This window comes from Falco punctatus, assembly GCF_963210335.1.
Source record: "Falco punctatus genome assembly, chromosome: Z".
Lineage (NCBI taxonomy): Eukaryota > Metazoa > Chordata > Aves > Falconiformes > Falconidae > Falco > Falco punctatus.
In genome coordinates, this window is record NC_137586.1 from 14,291,322 (window position 1) to 14,311,531 (window position 20,210).

A 20,210-nucleotide genomic window follows, 5' to 3' on the forward strand; every position below is an offset into this window, starting at 1 on the left:
TGACATTACTCGCTGTTCCCTCATCCATCAACACTGTATCCCCATCACAGAAGACCACCAAACTTCTCAGGCACAACTTTACCTTAGTGAAGACATGTTGGCTGTCACCAATCACCTCCTTATTTTCCATGTCTCTTAACATAGTGTCCAGGAGGATCTGCCCCATAATCTTGTCAGGCACTGAGGCAAGACTGACTGGCCTGTAGTTTCCTAGGTCTTCCTTATTCCCCTTTTAAAATATGGTGGTTATGTTTCCCCTTTTCCAGTCCACAGTAACTTCAACAGACTGTCATGACTTTTCAAATACAATGGATAGCAGCTTAACCACTTCATCTGTCAGTTCCCTCAGAACCCACAGATGCATCTCAACAGGTCCCATGGATGTGTGCACCTTCACATTCCTTAGATGGTCTTGAACCTGATCTTCTCCTATAGCTGGCAGCTCTTCATCCTCCCAGTCCCTGCCTTTGCCTTCTGCAACTTGGGTGGTGTGGCTGGAGCACTTGCGAGTAAAAACCAAGGCACAAAAGTCAGAGAGTACCTAAGCTTTCTGCATGTCCCAGGTAACCAGCTCTCCCGTTTCCTTCCAAAGAGGACCCATGTTTTCCGTATTCTTCCTTTTATTCTGTCAGGGCTTTAGCTTTCCTAACCTGATCTCTGGCTGCTTGGACAGTTTCTCTGTATTCTTCCCAGGCTACCTGGCCTTGTTTCCATGCTCTGTAGGGCTTCCTTTTTGTGTCTTGTCCAGGAGTTCCTTCTTCATACACGCAGGCCTCCTGGTGGTTTTGCCCAACTTCATCTTTGTTGGGACACACCACTGTTGAGCTTGGAGGGAGTGATCCTTGGATATTAACCAGCTTTCCTCGGGCGCCTCTTTCCTCTAGGGCTCTATCCCATGGTTGCTCTACCAAGCAGATCCCTCAAGAAGAAAGTCTGCTTTCCTGAAGTCCAGGGTAATGGTCTTGCTGTACACCCTCCTTGCTGTCCTAAGAATTTTGAACTCCATTTCATGGTCACTGCAGCCAAGGTTGCCCTTGAGCTTCACATTCCCCACCAACCCCTCCTTGTTGATGAGAACAAGGTCCAGCACAGCACCTCTCTTCATTGGCTCCTCTATCACTCTGAAAAGGAAGTTATCAGTGCATTCCAAGAACTTCCTGGATTGCCTATGCCCTGTTGTGTCGCCCCTCCAACAAATGTCAGGGTGAATGAAGTCCCCCATGACAGCCAGGGCTTGTGAATGTGAGGTGGCTCCTATTTGCCTACAGAAGGCTTTATCTGCTTGGTCTTCCCAGTCAGGTGGCCTGCAGCAGAATCCCACTATAATGGCACCTGTCCCTGCTCTCCCTTTAATCCTGACGCATCCCACCATGTCTCCATGATGCCAGCTAGATTATAGCTTTGCAGGCATGCACACATCTAACTCTTGTTTCTTCCCCATGCTACCTGTACTTGCATAGAGGCATTTAAGCCAGGCCCCTCAATGAATCTGGCTTACTGGCTGAAGCAGCTGGAATTCCCTTGTACTGCTTTTCAGGTGCTTTCCCACTGCTCTGCCATTCCTTTCTGGGCTATGGGCACCTCTTGCTGGCACTGACACCATACTGGCAGGAGTGGGATACATTGAGGTTCCTCTCCCCTGACCACTTTACTTTAAAAGCCCTTTTCACCAGCTTGGCCAGCCTTTGATCACAGACGCTCTTCCCTTCCTCTATCAGATGAGCCCCATCAGCCGCCAGCAGAGTTTCACAAAGTGAGTCCCATGGTCTAAGTAGCCCAACTCGTGGCTGTGGCAGCAGTCCCACAACCTTGATTTGTCAGATTCAGCTGGTCCTTTCTAACCCTTTTCCCTTGACTGGGAGGACTGATAAAAAACAATCCGTGCTCCAGAGTCTCTTACTGCTGCTCCCAGGGCTCTATAATCCTTCTTGATGTCCCTCAGACTGCTTCTGGCTGTATCGCTGGTGCCCACGTGAAACAACAGCAGCAGATAATAGTCAGTGGACTGTACGAGGCTTGGTAGTCTCTTGATAACATCCTTGATATGAGCCCCTGGTAAGGAGCACACCCTTTAGAGGGAGCATCATGATGATAAATAGGTGCCTCCGTACCTCTCAGAAGTCAGTCACCTACTGCTATCACCCATTGCTTCTTCTTAGTTGCACTGGTTGTTATATGACAGACATATTGGGCTGCCTTACTGAGTTTCAGCATTAATCCTGATGTGCAAGGTTTCTCCTCTTCAGTTGGCAGAGCACCAAAATTGTTCTCCAAGGGCACTTCAGACTTCAGACATAGCCTCTTCCCTCCTGCAGCTCCTTGCTGTTACAACCTCCCATTATGCATTATTGGTACCCCTATCTTCTCTGTGCACCAGTGGGAGTTTTTGGCCAGGGCCTGTGGGTCCACTGCAGACTGTGCTTGAACCAGCTATTCAACTCCTCCTTAGCCTCCCTGACGCCATATAGCCTTCTCACAGTCTCCTGCAGCTCAGCCACCTGCAACTGAAGGTCCTCTACTAGGCAGATCTTTTGCAGGCAGGTCTGCTGCCTGTCCCTGGCCCAAGGGAAAGGTCCAGGCACTTCCTGCAGCCTAAGGTCTGCACTGCGACCTCACCCTTCAGCAGCCCGGCATAGATAGTGCAGACCCCCACAGCCAGGGATGCAGTCTTGGTGCTCAGACCAGTGCCCACGATTCTGCCATGAGGGTCAGGTAGGATGAGCGTCCTTGACCTGTACAATAGACACAGCAGTGCCCAGCTCCTGGGTTACATGGACTTCAGGTCTCTCCACTCAGCCAGTGGAACACCCCTCCTTCAAGGTAGCACATTTCTGCACAAACTGCTGCACCACACCATTTGCCCACTCTGTCTGCTGGCACTCCTGGTCACCAGCGCTCCCCAGGGCTGCCCTTTGTGGACACGGGGGTGGTGGTCACTGTTACCCCTGGCCCTGCCCAGGCTTCGTTAGCTGCTCTTGTGCAAACTGCTGGCTCCTGGTGGATGCCCTGGGGTCTCCCTGGCTCACAAAGCCCTCCCTGCATGCTGTGGTCCCTGCTCCACTGTGGAACGTGCCTGCAGTGGAGCTAATGGCCTCGGCGAGTATTCAAATACACTGCAGAAAATATCATCAACCACAACATGTTGATACTGTAGAGAAATATCTGGCATCATAATATCAACTTACTAGTAAAGTACTTGTAATACATCCAAGTAAATCTTCATTCCTGTGGACATTAAATCACGTTGGAGAATCAATTCTGAAACCAAAAATTTCCTAACAAGGGAACTCCTTAAATAGAATCTCTTGCAGAAGATACATAAACCACCCACTGCAATAAATAACTAATTCTCAGAAAAATGCTGAAAAGCATTAAAATAACAAGTACTACTTGGGTTCAACAAAAAAACAACTTGACATTCCTGCTTGTTCTGATGGTACAGTCTCTGAAGCATTTTGGCTTCCAAGAGCTCGACTGTCAGCTAAGCAAAAAATGCTTTCCTCTGGCTTTTGTGTTTGGTCACACCATATCCAGATTCACCTCAATTACTTGTTAAGCACTGCTCTTCTCTCACTTTTGGGAGGATCACAAGTCTGTCAGAGCTACATCTTTAGGCAAAAGTAGTGCAAGAACCATGAAATTATAATGTTGCTTAATTCAGGTGAAAAAAATACAGCACCCTTCTACCTGAATATCAGATTTATATTACTAAACTCAAAGTGTGGTAAAAATAAAAAAAAAACTCCAGGGGAAAAAAAGACATATTGGAAGGCAGTCCTGAAGGGCAAAGGAGTCCAAGAAAGTTGGCCATTCTTCACGAAGGAAATACTAAAGGTGCAGGAGCAGGCTCTCCCCACATGCCAAAAGACAAGCCGGCAGGGAAGACCAGCCTGGCTGAACAGAGAGCTTTGGCTCGAAGGCTGGAAAAAAAGGAGAGTTTCTGGCCTTTGGAAGAAGGGGCAGGCAACTATCAAGGACTAGAAGGATGTCATGAGGTTATGAAGGCAGAAAATTAAAAGGGCCTAAGCCCAACTAGAACTTAATCTGGCTACTGTCGTAGAAGACAACTAAGAAAAACCATGTTTCTATAAATACACTAACAACAAAGGGAGGGTGAAGGAGAATCTCCATCCTTTACTGGATGTAGGGAGAAACATCGCAACCAAGGATGAGGGGAAAAGGCTGAGGTACTTAATGCCTTCTTTGCCTCGGTCTTTAACAGTAAGGCCGGTTGTACTCAGAGTACCCAGCCATCTGAGCTGGATGACAGGGAGCAGAATTAAGCCCCCATAATCCAAGGGGAAACGGTCAGCCACCTGCTACACCACTTAGACACACACAGCTCTCCGGGGCTGGGTGGCATCCAGCCAATGGTACTGAAGCAGCTGGTGGAAGCGCTCACCAAGCCACTTCCCATCATTTATCAGCAGTCCTTGCTAACCGGGGAGGTGCCAGTGCAGGTGAGCAAACGTGACACCCACCTACAAGACCAGTTGGAAGGAGGATCTGGGGAATTACAGACATGTCAGCCTGACCTCAGTGCCAACAAAATATCTGGAAAAAGGAGTTACTGTATCTTTATAGTTAATGATGCTGAAACCATAGATCAGTAAGTTAAAGCATAACAGACAGCACTCATATGTAAAAAACAGTAAAAGTCAAGTACAGTCAATTAAACTGCTTTTAGAGACAATACCTTGTTTAATGTGAAGTGGATGCAGAACGTCAACATTATGTGGGGGAAAGATATACAACACCTGATTTGTGAAATAAGCGGCCATGAATCGTGCCATGGATCGAATCACAGCCATAGCAGTTTCAGTATGAACATCTGTGACCATCCATAGTTCATGCTGAAAATACTTGGTATCTAAAAAAAAACCCAACAGGTATCAGATTAAAACATAAGAGGAAGATTATTTAAATACGTATGCTATAATTGTTTAATCACAGCATATGAAACATTTTTCAAAACAAGCAAACTATGGTATTACTTAATCTCTTGACAGACTTTCAGAACCTACAGAGCTTAATCTTTTAAACTAACTACAAAGTATATTAAAGCACTTTTATACTAGGTTTTTAATGACTGCAGACAGACCTCTAGTATCAAAATTTAGATCAGCATCAAGACAGGAAAAATATTTAAATTTGGAAATTTAGATTTCACACTGACTTAGTAGGAAAAAAAAAAGTTACAAGCACCTGCAAAAATTACCACTGTCAATTTAGGACTGGTGAAGAATCTAAAATTCACTATTTTATAAGAAAATGCTAAACCAATTTAAAACAAAATCACACAATTTCCGCCTTGTTCTTCTTCTCCACAGTCTTTCATTAAGCAAATTTCAATCAAGAACAATTAACAGGCCATGCTTTCACTATTAATTATACAATGAAAGCTGTCTAAATACTTACTCCAATAAGTAAAGTTGAAAGAACATCTGAGGATCTGAAAAAGCCACTGAAAACAGATTTCAGTCCAGTGTAAAGAGAAAAGCATCCTGTCAAGTGTGTGTGTGATGGCACAGGAATTAAGATACTAGGTTATTAAAACAGTTTAAGCGTACCTTATCACACTTCTATGCAATATAAACATACCAGAAAATTTTTCCATCTGACTCACTGAGAGCTGTGATCGCCGCAGAATCTCTCCTACCAGATGATCACAGAGTCCCTGAGCCTCACACAAGTTATATTGATACAGATGGCAAAATAATATTGCAAGGTAGTATCTACTCTGAAGAAAACATATTCTTTTTCCTCCTGCATTAAAAGAGAAAAGAAGTCCAGCTGGAAAAGAAACAGTAAGCACAAACCAGACATGCAGGTCTGAAAGTACTACTTCCTCCATCTCAAGAAACTTATCTATGTACACACATACTCTGAGAAGGAGCAGAAACCAGGAGCAGCTATTTTAGGACATATAATACTCCTACAGCCCCTAATTTACTAGTGAATTAATACTCGTCACAGAAGTTTTCCTTCTAGACATATGTCAATAGTGTATAACTGTTAAGACACGAAGACAGGACAGCTGAAGGGAGCCTAGCCTTCCAAGAAGAGATGTCTAAATCACAATGACGTTCCAACCAAGCTTCCAATATCCTGTATTCTTTATACATGAGATATTCATCATCATCTACTTAGACTTGCGCGAATCTTTTGACACTGTCATGCACAACATCCTTGTCTCTAAACTGGAGAGACATGGATTTGACGGGTGGGTAAGGAATTGGCTGGGTGGTCGCACTCAAGAGAGTTTTGTGGTTGACGGCTCAATGCCAAGTGGAGACAGGTGATGACTGGCATTCCTCAGGGGTCCATACTGGGACTGGTGCTGTTCACCATCTCTGTTGGCAACATGGACAGTGGGACTGAGTCCACCCTCGGCAAGTTTGATGACACCAAGCTGTGTGGCGTGGTCGACACGCTAGAGGGAAGGGATGCAATCCAGAGGGAGCTTGACAGGCTTGGGAGGTGGGCCTGTGTGAGTTTCATGAAGTTCAAGTAGGCCAAGAGCAAGGTCCCGCACCTGGGTCAGGGCAGTCCCAAGCACAAATACAGGCTGGACAGGGAATGGATTGAAAGCAGCCCTGAGGAGAAGGACTTGAGGGTGCTGCTAGACAAAAAAGCTCCATGTGGCCTGACAACATGTGCTTACAGCCCAGAAAGCCAACTGCATCCTGGGCTGCATCAAAAGAAGCATGGCCGGCAGGATGAGGGAGGCGATTGTGCCCCCGTGCTGCCCTCTGGTGAGACCCCCCCCGGAGTACTGTGTTCAGCTCTGGAGCCCCCAGCACGAAAAGGACGTGGACCTGTTAGAGCAGGTCCAGAGGAGGGCTACAAAGACTATCAGGGGGCTGGAGCACCCATCCTGTGAAGACGGCTGAGAGTTGAGGTTGTTCAGCCTGGAGAAGAGAAGGCTCCAGGAAGACCTTCTAGCAGCCTTCCAGTACCTAAAGGGGGCTTATAAGAAAGATGTGGACTGACTTTTTAATAGGGCCTATAGTGAGAGGACAAGGGGTAATGGTTTTAAACTGAATGAGGGTACATTTAGATTACAGATTAGGAGGAAAGTCTTTATTGTGAGGGTGGTGAGGCACTGGAACAGGTTGCCCAGAGCAGCTGTGGGTGCCCCATCCCTGGCAGTGTTCAAGGCCAGGCTGGATGGGGCTGGGAGCAGCCCTAGTCTGGTGGAAGGTGTCCCTGTCCATGGCAGGGGGGTTGGAACCAGGTGATCTTTAAGGTCTCTTCCAAATCAAACCATTATATGAGTCTATGGTAGTAACCAGCAAAATATTTTCTCATGATGCCTGGAAAGATACTCCAGAATATCTCTTTCAAATCAACTCCTAAATAAACTCCTGCCACAAATTATTTTGTTACTCCCCTAACACCAAGTCTCTTAATTTTATAGCTAGTAAAAGAATAGGGGTTTGGTCATCTATTTTTCATTGTCTCTTTCTTACTAGGTAATACACCTAGAGCTTTTCTGTACCAAGTACTTCATAATCGCAACGAAACACGTATTGAAATAGAAATGCACAGAATTTTCTCAGGGAGCAACATACTAAGTTTTGACCTAACTTTATTCAAGTTCCAGCTCACTTTCAAATATGCATCCTTTATGCATCTTACCTCCTTTTTCTGAAGAGCAAACAGAGCAACAAGTAACTACATCAAGCAATTACCCAACTTACCCCCTCCACCCCCAAAAAGAGGTTTCTATCCCTTACCTTTTGCCTTTATTTCACAGAGAGATCTTTTCCAAATGTCCACAGACTCTCTGTATGAGCCTAAAAGGAACTTCTCCTCACCTGTAAAAGTCACATATGTTAACAAATTAAAAGTTCTACATAGTTTTGTATATGCAAACACAGAATTACTTTAGTATTACAGATATATGAAAAACAGAGTAATACACCCATCTCCAGCAAATTTCTGTTCTCAGAGCCAACTCTAAAGATCTGAGCATCTGACAGAAGATGATTTTGAATACCCCTGCCTTTTTTAATTGCTAGATCATTATTAAATGAAAAAACTGGTTCAGCTTACCATATTGTTTTAGATTACACAAAGTTATACATGTTAATTATAATTGGAAAATTCAGTATTCAAACCCCACAATGATTTATTAATTTATTAATGGGGAAAAGCATTTTCTTTTAACTGTTTTCATATTTCCTAAGATGTGGAAGACGTTTATTCATTGTAAAAAGTAGTTATCAGATTATTTAGCAAGTTATATATTCTCTTTCAGTGTAAAAGCACTTTCAAATAACAGGTCTGCGGACCATTACGCATTTAACATCCTTAAATGTCACCTCTCCATCACTATTCCCATTGTGATTTTTAATCCATTTTTCACTTCTTAAATGCTTTGACAGGAAGGTGAAAGAGCACAGCTCCTGGGCAATGAAGGAGGAAAAATTATAAAATAAAAATAGCGATACCACAGAAGACAAGACATGGTCAAATCTGCCACTCAATCCTGCTTATCAGCAGCTAGCCAGTTCAGGTATTGGCTTGGCCCATAAGCATATATGTTACTCTGGTTTATCCATAAACTGTGCCATATCTGATTTGTAAATTGCATGTAAATAAAAAACATAAAGAATGGATGGAACGCAAGGGTGGGAAGTTGCATGTACTTTTAGGATGAAGAAGACACAAAGGAGCTACGTATTGTATGGAGTGATGTAGGAAGAGAAGCTGGAAGTATCATTTAAGGAAGAGAGATCAAAAATATGGAGAGGCAACAGATTTGTGGCGGGAGACATAAAGGGGAACCTGGGCTTATTAGTATGGAAGGTGAAACAACAACAGACCGTTGGACAGTAATGTGTAAGAAATTACACTACAACCATATACTGTTTGCAAAATAAGTATGCTATAAATCTATTAGGTTACACTAGATTGGATGCTTAGTTGCAGCTGACTACATTCATGCATATGACATGCTCATGCCCACAGTGATCACATGGAGTGAACTCTTAAAACAGTAAGAGACACACTGTGATGCCTATCTACTTCAGAGGAAATACACAGTACAAATGAGTACTAATTCACATCCTGCACTCAGATTCTCTAGGACGTGATTCAAAGCAAACTGATATCAATAGTTTTTTTTTTATTTAGCTCAACAAACTCTGAAGATTATAATACAATCTACAGATATATTGGGACATGAAGTATTTATGAAAGTTCTGATCAAAAATTGTGTGAAAAGTCCCATTGTTAACTTTTTAAAAATCTGGTGGTCAGTTACAGATTGTCATTAAATTGGACCTAATTTTCCTAGTATTCAGTTAATCATGCAACAACCTAACATTTGTAGTTCTTTCCAAAGTACCAACCAGATACAGAATTAATCTTCAGATGTTGTTCTAAGGTCACTCCTGATGACTGGAGGGTTGCTTGTATATGACTTAAAAGTGATGAGACAACAGAGTCTTCTTCTTCATTCCTGTTCACTTTTCTGTTCAGCTGCACCTGATACCAAACCACCTTCTTATACAACAATCGCCATAGTACAATCAGCCTGTAGGTCAAGAAGCGTATTAAGAAAATCATCAAAATTAACTAAGTTACTTACATTGATGGCTTATTTTCTTAAATTTTGCATTATGTATATGAAACCTAAAGTATATTTTATGTCACCAACTACTTTCTTGCCTTCAATGAAGGGAAAAAACCAAAACACTTTTTGCCTTTGTTTTTGGTATTTGACCAATATACATCGATTCTTCTGAATCTGCGTAAATACAGCTACCTACTTCAAGCACCCAAATGCACCCAAAATGAATCCTTTGCTGTCTAAACAATGGGGAAATGAAACAGCCTAGATAAACCTCAAAACAGGCATCAGTGTCTCCACAAACAAGACTGATTAAAAATACAATGAAAGCGCAACACAGAAAAGCAAAGACAGGGAAACAAAAGACTGCAGAACATGTTTTTAGGGCTGGCAAGTCCCCTGCTGCCCAGCACAGAATTATTAGATGTACCACCTCAGATACATACTAAGCTTGCCGATACAAGCCAATATACATTGCCAGTGGTTTGAAAAAGCTTGCACAGAACTGCAACATATCTGCATCTTCTCTAGCACAAATGCTTCAATTAATATACAGAGCCAGTCATATTCACAGTACTCAGTACCTGGAGTACAATTAATCAAAATCATGGATTATCATCTCAGAAACAACGGAAATTTACCTATCAAATTTGCAGTGAACACAGAATCGTATTGAAGAAATGTTTTACTGCAGTAAGATTAAATTTGTGAGTTATAATACTGTTTTGCTTCTGAATCTCTGGAAAGGAACGGCTTACTCATATGATTAACACACTTAGATTCGAGTTCTGCAGTAGAGAAATACCCCAGTGATAACAATATACTTTTGCCACAGTTAGATAGCACACTTCAGTTTAAGCTTCTTTCAAGTTTACAGGTATATCTTCAAAGAAGAAATAGCTCTGATAGTTTAGTACATTTCCACAGACCGAGGTTTTTCTTATTGCTCCAGGACACTACATCCATAAACTAGTGGGAACTTGTCTGACCACATTGACATTGTACATATTTTGCATACGAGCAGCCTCTTGGCTCTACAGAGTTTGGAACTTCTGCACAGGAAGGAGCATAACAGGCAAGATGCAGTAAAAGCTTCTTAAGCTGCAATATCTGGATTAGTGCTGCACAACAAAACTGAACTATATTCAAGAATAGGTCTGCTCCCTAATCTGCATGTTTTAATAGGTTATCATGTTTCTCCATGGAGCATGACATGGAAAAGAGGCAAAAAGATGTTGTAATTACTGTGTAACTGAACAAAATTGTTGTTCCAACATACAAAATCACACAATCATTTAGGTTGGAAAGTACCTTTGAGATCATCAAGTCCAATCATTAACCTCACACTGCCAAATCCACCCCTGAACCATGTCCCTAAGGCACCACATCTACACATCTTTTCAATACCTCCAGGAACAATGACTTAACCGCTTCCCTGAGCAGCCTGTTCCAGTGCTTGACAACACCTTCCATGAAGAAATTTTTCCTAATATCCAACCTAAACCTCCCTGGGCGCAACCTCAGGCTGTTTCCTCTTGTTCTGTCACTAGCTGAATGGGAGAAGACTGACACCCATCTGGCTACAATTGACTTTCAGGTAGCTGTAGAAGACAATTAAAGTCTCCCCTGAACCTCCTTTTCTCCAGACTAGACAATCCCAGTTCCCCCAGCCGCTCCTCATTAAAACTTGTGCTCCAGAGCTGTCACCAGCGTCGCTGCCAGTCTCTGGACACACTCCAGCCCCCAATTTCCTTCCTGCAGTGAGGGGCCCAACACTGAACACAGGATTTGAGGTGGGCCCTCACCAGTACCCAGTACTGGGGGACAATCACTTCCCTTGTCCCGCTGGCCACACTCTTTTGGATACCAGCCAGGATGCTGCTGGCCTCCTTGGCCACCTGGGCACACGGGGGGCTCATGCCCAGCCGGCTGCCGACCAGCCCCCCCAGGCCCTTTCCCCCCAGGCAGTTCCCAGCCCCCTGCCCCCAGCCCGCAGCGCTGCGGGGGCTGGTGTGACCCACGGGCAGGACCCGGCACTGAGCCTGGTTGAACCTCACACAACTGGCCTGGGCCCATCGCTCCAGCCTGCCCAGACCCCCCTGCAGGGCCTCCTGACCTCCCGCAGATCAATGCTCCCCTCCAACTTGGTGTCGCCCACAAACTTACTGATGGGGCACTTGATCCCCTCATCTACATCATTCATAAAGATATTAAACAGAACTGGCCGCAAAAACGAGCCCTGGGGAACACCACTTGTAACAGGCCACCAAGTGCACTTAACTCCATTCACTATCGCTCTTTGGGCTCTGTCGTCCAGCCAGTCTTTTATGCAAAGCATAAACCTGTCCAAGCCATAAGCAGCCAGTTTCTCCAGGAAAATGCTGCAGGAAACGTTAAGAATGGTTTTACTAAAGTCTAGGTAGACAACATCCACAGCCTTTCCCTCATCCACCAAGCACTTAACCGTGTCATAGAAGATGAGTTCGTCAAGCAGGATCTGACTTTCGTAAGCCCATGCTGACTGGGTCCGATTGCCTAGTTGTCCTGTATATATATATTTTTTTTTCCCATGCAAAGATCATTCATACCTTTTTTCTGTTTTTGCATCATGGTTTACTGCTTGAGGAGGCTCTCTAAGCAGGGATTTCAGTGAGCTGAATTGCTGAGTAGTACTCTCATCAAGAACTAGGAAAATAGGCATAGTGAGGGAATCAAGTTTAACAAGACCATCACCATTAGGAGATGCAAAAAAATTCTCGTACTGTAGTATGCACAGGCTGCTTAGAGTGTGAGAAACCATCTTCAAGAGACAGAAGCATGCCAAAAGGTTTTCTGAGAACAATTGATCTTGTTGCTGTATAAGCATCAGTTTTAAAGTTTGTAATGTCAGCTTTGCCACATGCCCAGTCAGACTGGCTCTTGAATGCCAGTTCAAGACAGTTAAGCACTGCTGAAAATATTTCAGGACACAGTGCATCCAGTGAGTATTCTTCACAGACTTGTTTAAAGATAGACCCTGGTTTAGCAAGGAACATTTCACAAACTGAATAATGTTGAAAAAATGGATAATGCAGTTCACTGTGTAATTCAGCAATGTATCTTTCTCCTCTGTATTTTTTGAAATCCCTATCTGCCATGCAGCAAAGAGGTTTTTCTGTATGGAATATAGTTCCAAGGATAATATATCTTTCTCTTCAGTACTGTCTTTTGCATGGACAGTATCAAACATTGATGCAAATTCTAAGTGGCCTTGACCAGCTTTACCAACAAGTGAATGGATTCTTTGGCTACAGAAGCTGGCAGGGCTACTGCAAAACTGCTTTTCATCATCTGATTCTTCTTCATAATCCTAAATCAGAAAAAAAAAAATTAACAGTTTAATTCAAGTCTGTTGAAAGAAAGCATAGTCTGCAAGGAATCATCATTTAGTCAGTCTCACAAACGAAATCTTTATGTTTAACTTGCTTAATTTCTAGTAAGTTTAATACACGGCAGTTTCATCTAGATCTTGAACAAAATGTGGCTATTTGGAATTTTTATGCAGACAGAAATTTAATTACCTAAGAACAACAAAAAAAATTACACTGTAAACACAGCGGTATTCTTTATACTACAAAGTGAAACCCTATCCTCTATGAAGCCCAGAGTGTGAGGAAGAGTTTTTGCCAGATACCTGCAAGATACAAAAGCTATTCAATAAAACCTCAAAAACCGCGAAGAACAAATCAAAAACCAAAAGCATGAAATAAAGCTGGGAAACGCTGCACAGTAACTTTGACCACAGAGCCATTCTTCCAAATGAGGTGTACAAATTTTGGACATGATGGAAGAACACTCTAAAATTGAGGATAAATATTTTATTTACTAAGGATATTACTGTACTTATTAATATACTTTACAGCCCTAGTATATTTAGTACTGTAATGTTATGTTTTATTATACAGTGAAGCTAAAGTATTAAACTACAATAAACTGATGTATATGCAGACTAGTATGTATTTTTCGAAGTTATTGCAGTGCTGAAAAATAAAAATAAAAAAAAAAAATCAAGCATCGGTTGATAAAAACAACAGCATTCCTCATATCTATGAAGAAAACCAGAATTTAACCAATATTGAATTACTTTAAATATATATGTAGTAAGAGCAAATATACCTATACTATCTTAAAAAAATTCTTTACATTTAGAATAACTTAAAATTAAATAATATGCATAACTGTAAGTGGAAAAAAGCTATTAAAGTACCAGTAAATCCATGTTTTTCTCACTCATTTCTGTTGTGTTCTCTTCCAGGAATTTCGGAATGGTGGAAAAGATGGAACTTTGGTTTTGTGCATCTTTTAGAAGACTAGCTTTTAAAGACAACAGTGATCGTAAACACAGAGGTCTCCTTTTAGGCTAAAAGAAATAACAATCACATTACCTGTCTTTAGCAAAAGACCAGACACTTTCTACACAAAATAAGGAAACTGGTCCCTTCTGTAAAAAGCTTCAGTTAAAATTCTCAGACAGAAAGGGAGAACAAGTCAGCACGCATATGTTGCACTGAAACAAACTATCATTTGATCATGCTTCAAAAATGCAGAATTTTCTCAGCACTAAATTTCATTTTGCTTCACTCTGTAAGAATCTGCTTTCTTGATCCCTGAAATGATCCTACAGGTTTGCCAGTATGCAAGGCTTTCTTGCATTCTTACTAGTAAGAGATCTCTTTAAATTCTCAAATCCTTGGCCACTCTTCCAGTTTATGCATGACTACCGTAACACACTTCTCCAAAAATCCAAAACCAAACTGAATCGGAAGAGAAGTTGTATTCCATCAGCAAACAGAAAACTTCTGACCTTAATATCTATTATATCTTATTTGGTTGGATATAGTTACAGGACCTCTTCTTTCAATGGTTTCCCTTCTCCCAGACTTTGCTAAGTTTAGAAGTGACAGAAAAATAAGCAAAAACGCTTTAAGCAAGCTTTAATTGCCAACCTCAATTAAGGACCTAGAGATGCATGGAGACATGCACACAGCACCACTGCGATTGTTGCTGACTGCTCTAAAACACCACAGCAGCCCAAGATGAAGAGCTTTTACAGAATCTTTTCTGCATCATTCTGAAAAGATTAGCTAGTCAGAGTAGCACAATACCTGTCAGTGCTCTGAACCAACTCTATTGAAACAGAAATCCCAATTTCTTTTACAGTTCCAGAAAGAATATATCATGACAATTAAGACTTTACTAGATTTTACTGAAATGTCACCCAGTCATCAAAGGAACAGAATTTCAGAGAAAACTGTATTCATTGTTTTCCAGATCCACTGTATTCTCAAAACAACCTTATAATTCAAAGGAATTATACAAATACCACAGTGAACTACACTGAGTTCAAAACATTTCAAAAATTACATGGTTTTATACACAAAGTCTTTCACTTAAGGCCTACAAAATAATTCATAACCCTACCTTGAAGTTCAGCAAATTCTGACGGATATTTTCAAGGCGCTGGGTTGAGTCAAGCAAAAGGGATCTTATAAATCCTGATGATGAAAAGTTGTTAGGCAATCTAAGCACTGTTATCATGTATCCATCAGAGACGACAAGGTACGGTAATCTTGAATGTGAAGCAACAGAGAATCTCTGTCTCGTAAGGTCACTTTCAGAAGCTGAAGAACCAAGAGACTGACTAGAGTCGTGACAAACAGAGTGCTGCTGTCTAAAATAAAGATACATCCAAAGATAAGAAACAACCATCATATGTAACAATCATGAAGAGAATAGAGAGGAAATAATTTATGAACATTTAATACCACTCACACTACTGTACCAATAGGTCCATTCAGAATTCTACAGAAGTGCCTGTACTTTTGCAGGATGAGCAGTCTGGGCAACACTATTTACACTCATAAGATGCCAGCGTTTTGCTTCAATTGCAACTTTTTTAATTCAAAGAAAAATAAAAGCAGCTTTCAGCATTATTTCATTAATAAATATTAAATGTACCTTTTCACAATTTAACTTTAAGTGTACCACACATGCTTATCTAGCTCTTACTGTGTATGACAAGTGTTTGAAGATGAAATTCTAAGTAGCTTCTAATAAAGTCATGTATGAAAACAAAAAAATCCCTCAAGATCTGAATCTTATTAGTTCAGACATTCAACAGAAATATTTTTATATCAACACACAAGTCTTCTCTTCAAAAAAAGAGTTCTTAAAGTCTTTTCTCATAAGGAAATCACTCCTTATGGAGTTCCAGAAAGCAGTGTTGTGCATTTATTCTAACGTTAGCCCCACAATACTTTTAAATAATGTGTGAAATTCATGTGGGTTTTTTTGATTTCTTACTAGCCCAAAAGTTAGTAATTATCTGAAAAAGAAGTAGCTGCATACATTTATTAAATAATCACCATTAAGGTATTTTAATATATTTTAGTGTTTGATTTTTCAACCAGACTTTGTAAGGAGGTATTATAATGCTTTGAATGTTTTAATGAGGTGTTACATTAACACACTATCCAACTGTAGTCACTCGAAATTAACATGTATATTTAAAAAAATACTAAAGTTTAGATTCTGTATTATTTTCTCTAGTTATTCAGACTGTGTTACTCCTTGTAACTTTCAATTAATGCTAAAAAAATGTTATCAGAGATCCTTCTATTCCTGCATGCGCTCAGCAGGGTAATTTCAAATCTAGATCTGAAGTACCCCCAGACAAATACTTTAAAAAGCTAACTAGCTTTTGTCTGTGCAACTATGTTATTTACAAGATCTGATATGGAAATGTGACATAAGAGTTCTATAGGTAAAATTCAACAGGGAGCAGAGTAATACCGCTTAATACTACCAGGTTAAAATAACCTGCACTCTCAGCACTTCTGTAAGTTTAATTTCTTCTTAAATCATGAAAACATGCTATTTTTAATTGCTACTAAATTAAATTAAAAAAAATAAATCACTTAATGTATACTTATATTGTCACACTGCCAACTTTTATCATGAGAAACCAATTAAAAGAAACACAATTACGAATGACAACCAGACACATGAAAAGCAACAGAGTGCATTTGAAAGATTAATTTTATGTAAAATTGTAAAAAAAATATTAGAAAATAAGATATGATCATATTACAAAGAACGTATAAACATTTTCAAACCGTTTTACCTGTATGTTATTAGTGGATGAAATGGAATAAACTCTGCTGGTCCAAATTCTACAGAGCAGCCAGAAGTAATCAAGGTCAGCAATTCACCCGTACATGTCAACAAAATCAAAGATCCACGTTTTAACATACAAGCCAAGAAAAGGCTATCCGGAGTCCAACTCATATCGCCAACCCAGTAAGATCTAAATTGGGCAGGAAAAATATTTTTCTGTCAAATTCCTGTATGAACAGGTCAGAATCGCTAAAAACAAACAAAGATCAACCTTCCACCTGTCCCCCAACAAAAAACCAAAAAATCCACAACAGCAGCAGAAACATCAATTACTGACCTGATAAACTCGGATGGGACCATGCTATTCTTGCTACTACAACCTTTAAGGCTACCCGAAACAGTTACAAAATTCAATGTGTTTAAAAACAAAATCTGAGTTGCCTACAAAGAAAAAGTAAATGCAAAGAAAATAAGTTTGTATCAGAATGTCATTATTGTAAAAACCAATTTCTATTAGCGAATTACACATTATATTTGACATACTGGAAACATTATTGTACGTTAAAGTGACATTACTATTTAGAAAATTGATTGATTTCTGTATCTATCTCTACATTTGAAAAATAATTATATATTATTACATAACATATAATTCAATATTCTGTTTAATATAACTTTTTCTAAAACCCTCAAAATAATATAAGATCACTCTTCTCCAGTCTCATTGGTGGCTAACAACTGGAGCTTTGAAGGACTGTATCATCCCATCCTGGTACTCATTTCCTGTCATCATCAGCACTAAAAACTGCATCAAGATTTGGCCTCGATTTGTTAGGAGTAACATTATGAAGCTGGAACTTAACCTCCAATACAGGTCAGGCTGAGGACTGATGGAGAATTATCCAGATTCTTTGCAGACACAATGCAGTAACGGGAATTAATTTATTATTGTATCTTGGAGATTAGAAATGACAGAGGAGCTTACATGGATTTCTCAACTGAACAACAGTATTCAAAAAATTACAAGTTGTGGCAGTATTTTTTAGCTATGGATATCAACATGAAAATAATCACATGTATCAACAAGAATGTTGAAAAATCACTCCTAAAAATGTGTCATTAAATGCTTGTTACCACTTCATTTAAAATGAACTATTAGCTTAAATCACGTACTATCATTCATACCTTTGGATCCATTTGATTAACAGCTACTGCAAGCAGAAGTCCATCTCTTGCAAACGCACACAGCAAAGCTCCTCTTGACTTTACAGACACACAATGAGGAACCAAATTAACAAGAGAACAAGTCTGCTGTACCCAATGGATTTGGTATGGCAAAGAACTGAGCACCAGGAAAGAGAGACAAGAAAAACACAAGGTTACCCAGTTATGCTGAATGGGATGATTCAACTACAATAAAGAACCATGCAAGATAAAAATATATAAAGCATGAACAATAAAAAATAATAATCTATTTTTCTTCAAAAACTACAAAAAAATTTATATTTGCACGAGTTTAGAAATTGCATCTGAGCACTGAGAACTATTTTTATGGCACAGGAACTTGGGCTACATGTATAGAACATGCAAATAAATATAGATGCATTCCATACAATTAAGGCATTTGCACTTTAGCCAGGAAAAGCTTCCTCAGTATAATGTCATCCAACACAGCGATGCTCAAAATTTGAAAATGAAAATCAACAGTACACAGCTCTGAACAATGAAGTTGTGGATGCTCTATCATGTAAGTGTCCAAGGTCAGGCTGGATTTGGCTTCCAGGAACCAAATCTAGTGAAAATTGTTCCTCCCCACGGCAAGGGGATTGGACTAGATGATCTTTAAAAGGTCCCTTCCAACCCAAACCATTCTATGATCCCCAAAAGATTCAAAACATGAGAAAAAACACAGGAAGGATTCCATTTAGAAGCATGCCACCTACACAACAAAAAAAACAACCCACTGACATGAAAAAATGAATTAAACAATAGTAAACAATGAAACTCAGCAGCAGTTGGCATAAAGAAATCATGAGTTACATGGCTGAGAAATATGGTTACAATTTCAAGATGCAAGTACTATGGTATATATACGCACATCTACAGTGGGAATGTTATGTTCTGTTTCACTTGCGTCACAGAAAGGCACTACTGTGCTACTGACAAACTGAGCAAAGAGTGATGCTGCTTAGTAGGGCAAAGAGGACACTACTACTAAGTTAGTATCAAAAGGGCATCATGTAACAAAAGCAGTTGTACCACAGCAAGCATAAATTTTAGCAAGTAACTCAAGTTATTCCCACGGAAGACATATTCATTTAAACTCACACATATGTGTATCTCACTTAGGAAGAGGAATGGACTACACAGATACTCAGGATGATTATTCAATTGTGTTTTTAAGTGGTTGTATCAGTGTAACTATTTCAGTAAATGGTCCCAACCCAGATAAAGAAACACACACAACACACTCTTGCACATTCTAGGCGTAAAGAGATGAAAAGGGGAGTAGAAAACATAAAATATACAAATATGCATAGTAAAAAAGAAAAAGTGGTAATCAGGACATTTATGACTGTACAGTATGCAGTAGTAATGTAAGAAAAAGAAAGAAACTCTATTAGCATGATACAAAAAACTCCCTGACACTATCACTGTGTGTATGTACATGGGTTTGCATACACATGTGTGTTAAACACACTCACTTTTATTTAGGTCTAAGTTAATATTCAAGTATGGAATATATAGATGAACGTTATTACATTAACCACATTTAAATACTTGAAAATTACCATGTATGTTAATATATGATCCATATATGTTAATAAATGATCCATATATGCATGTATGTGGCATACCATGAACACACATATGCAAACATATGTAGATGTTTGTAACCATAGATTTAACTGGATATCAATGCAGATATGTTCAATTCCAATTCTGAATCCCTGTTCTACAGAGCTTCATAATGAATTTTCCCTCAACTAATGTGACTTCAAGTATTTTTGAACTTACCTAACATATTTAAACCTATTTTCATGCCATCGAAGAATCAAAAACGTGAGGACCAAACTTTCCCCAGAGTAAAACACAAAAGAGCACAAACAGCAATCACCCAGTATCTGTGGAAAAAAAAACAAACCACAACCAAAACCAGAACAAACCCCAAAACCTGGTTACACACAATTTTCTCTTTAATTATTTATATATTTAGATCAGTAGCTATTACAATTCAGATTAAACAACGTAATGGTGTGATTCAGAATTTAAAGGCCAAAAAGAGTATTACTGGACGAGAAAAACTTCGATCTGATTCAGTATGGCTATTCTCATACTGTCACTAAATCTAATACAAACCGAACTACTAAGCCTACAAATAGCACCGAGAAGCAGACACTGCTCCCAAACTTCGCTGTAGCCTGTGGGGCTTTAACTTACTTAAGAGGTTAAATGATTGCTTTAGGGCTTTTTT

General features: G+C 40.0%; 1 protein-coding gene across 3 annotated transcripts in view; it reads right to left on the reverse strand.

Annotated features, from left to right (window-relative positions):
• Positions 1-20,210, reverse strand: part of CPLANE1 (ciliogenesis and planar polarity effector complex subunit 1) — a 69,706-nt gene that overhangs the window by 43,189 nt on the left and 6,307 nt on the right. For all 3 annotated transcript variants that reach the window (XM_080372095.1, XM_080372094.1, XM_080372096.1), the window contains 11 exons: positions 19,754-19,860; positions 17,921-18,077; positions 17,073-17,176; positions 16,743-16,925; positions 15,041-15,290; positions 13,827-13,979; positions 12,169-12,929; positions 9,360-9,544; positions 7,740-7,820; positions 5,602-5,766; positions 4,697-4,870 (listed from right to left, as the gene is read on the reverse strand). In XM_080372095.1, coding sequence (XP_080228221.1) covers positions 4,697-4,870; positions 5,602-5,766; positions 7,740-7,820; positions 9,360-9,544; positions 12,169-12,929; positions 13,827-13,979; positions 15,041-15,290; positions 16,743-16,925; positions 17,073-17,176; positions 17,921-18,077; positions 19,754-19,860 — 2,320 coding nt within the window. The remainder of the gene's footprint in view (positions 1-4,696; positions 4,871-5,601; positions 5,767-7,739; positions 7,821-9,359; positions 9,545-12,168; positions 12,930-13,826; positions 13,980-15,040; positions 15,291-16,742; positions 16,926-17,072; positions 17,177-17,920; positions 18,078-19,753; positions 19,861-20,210) is intronic.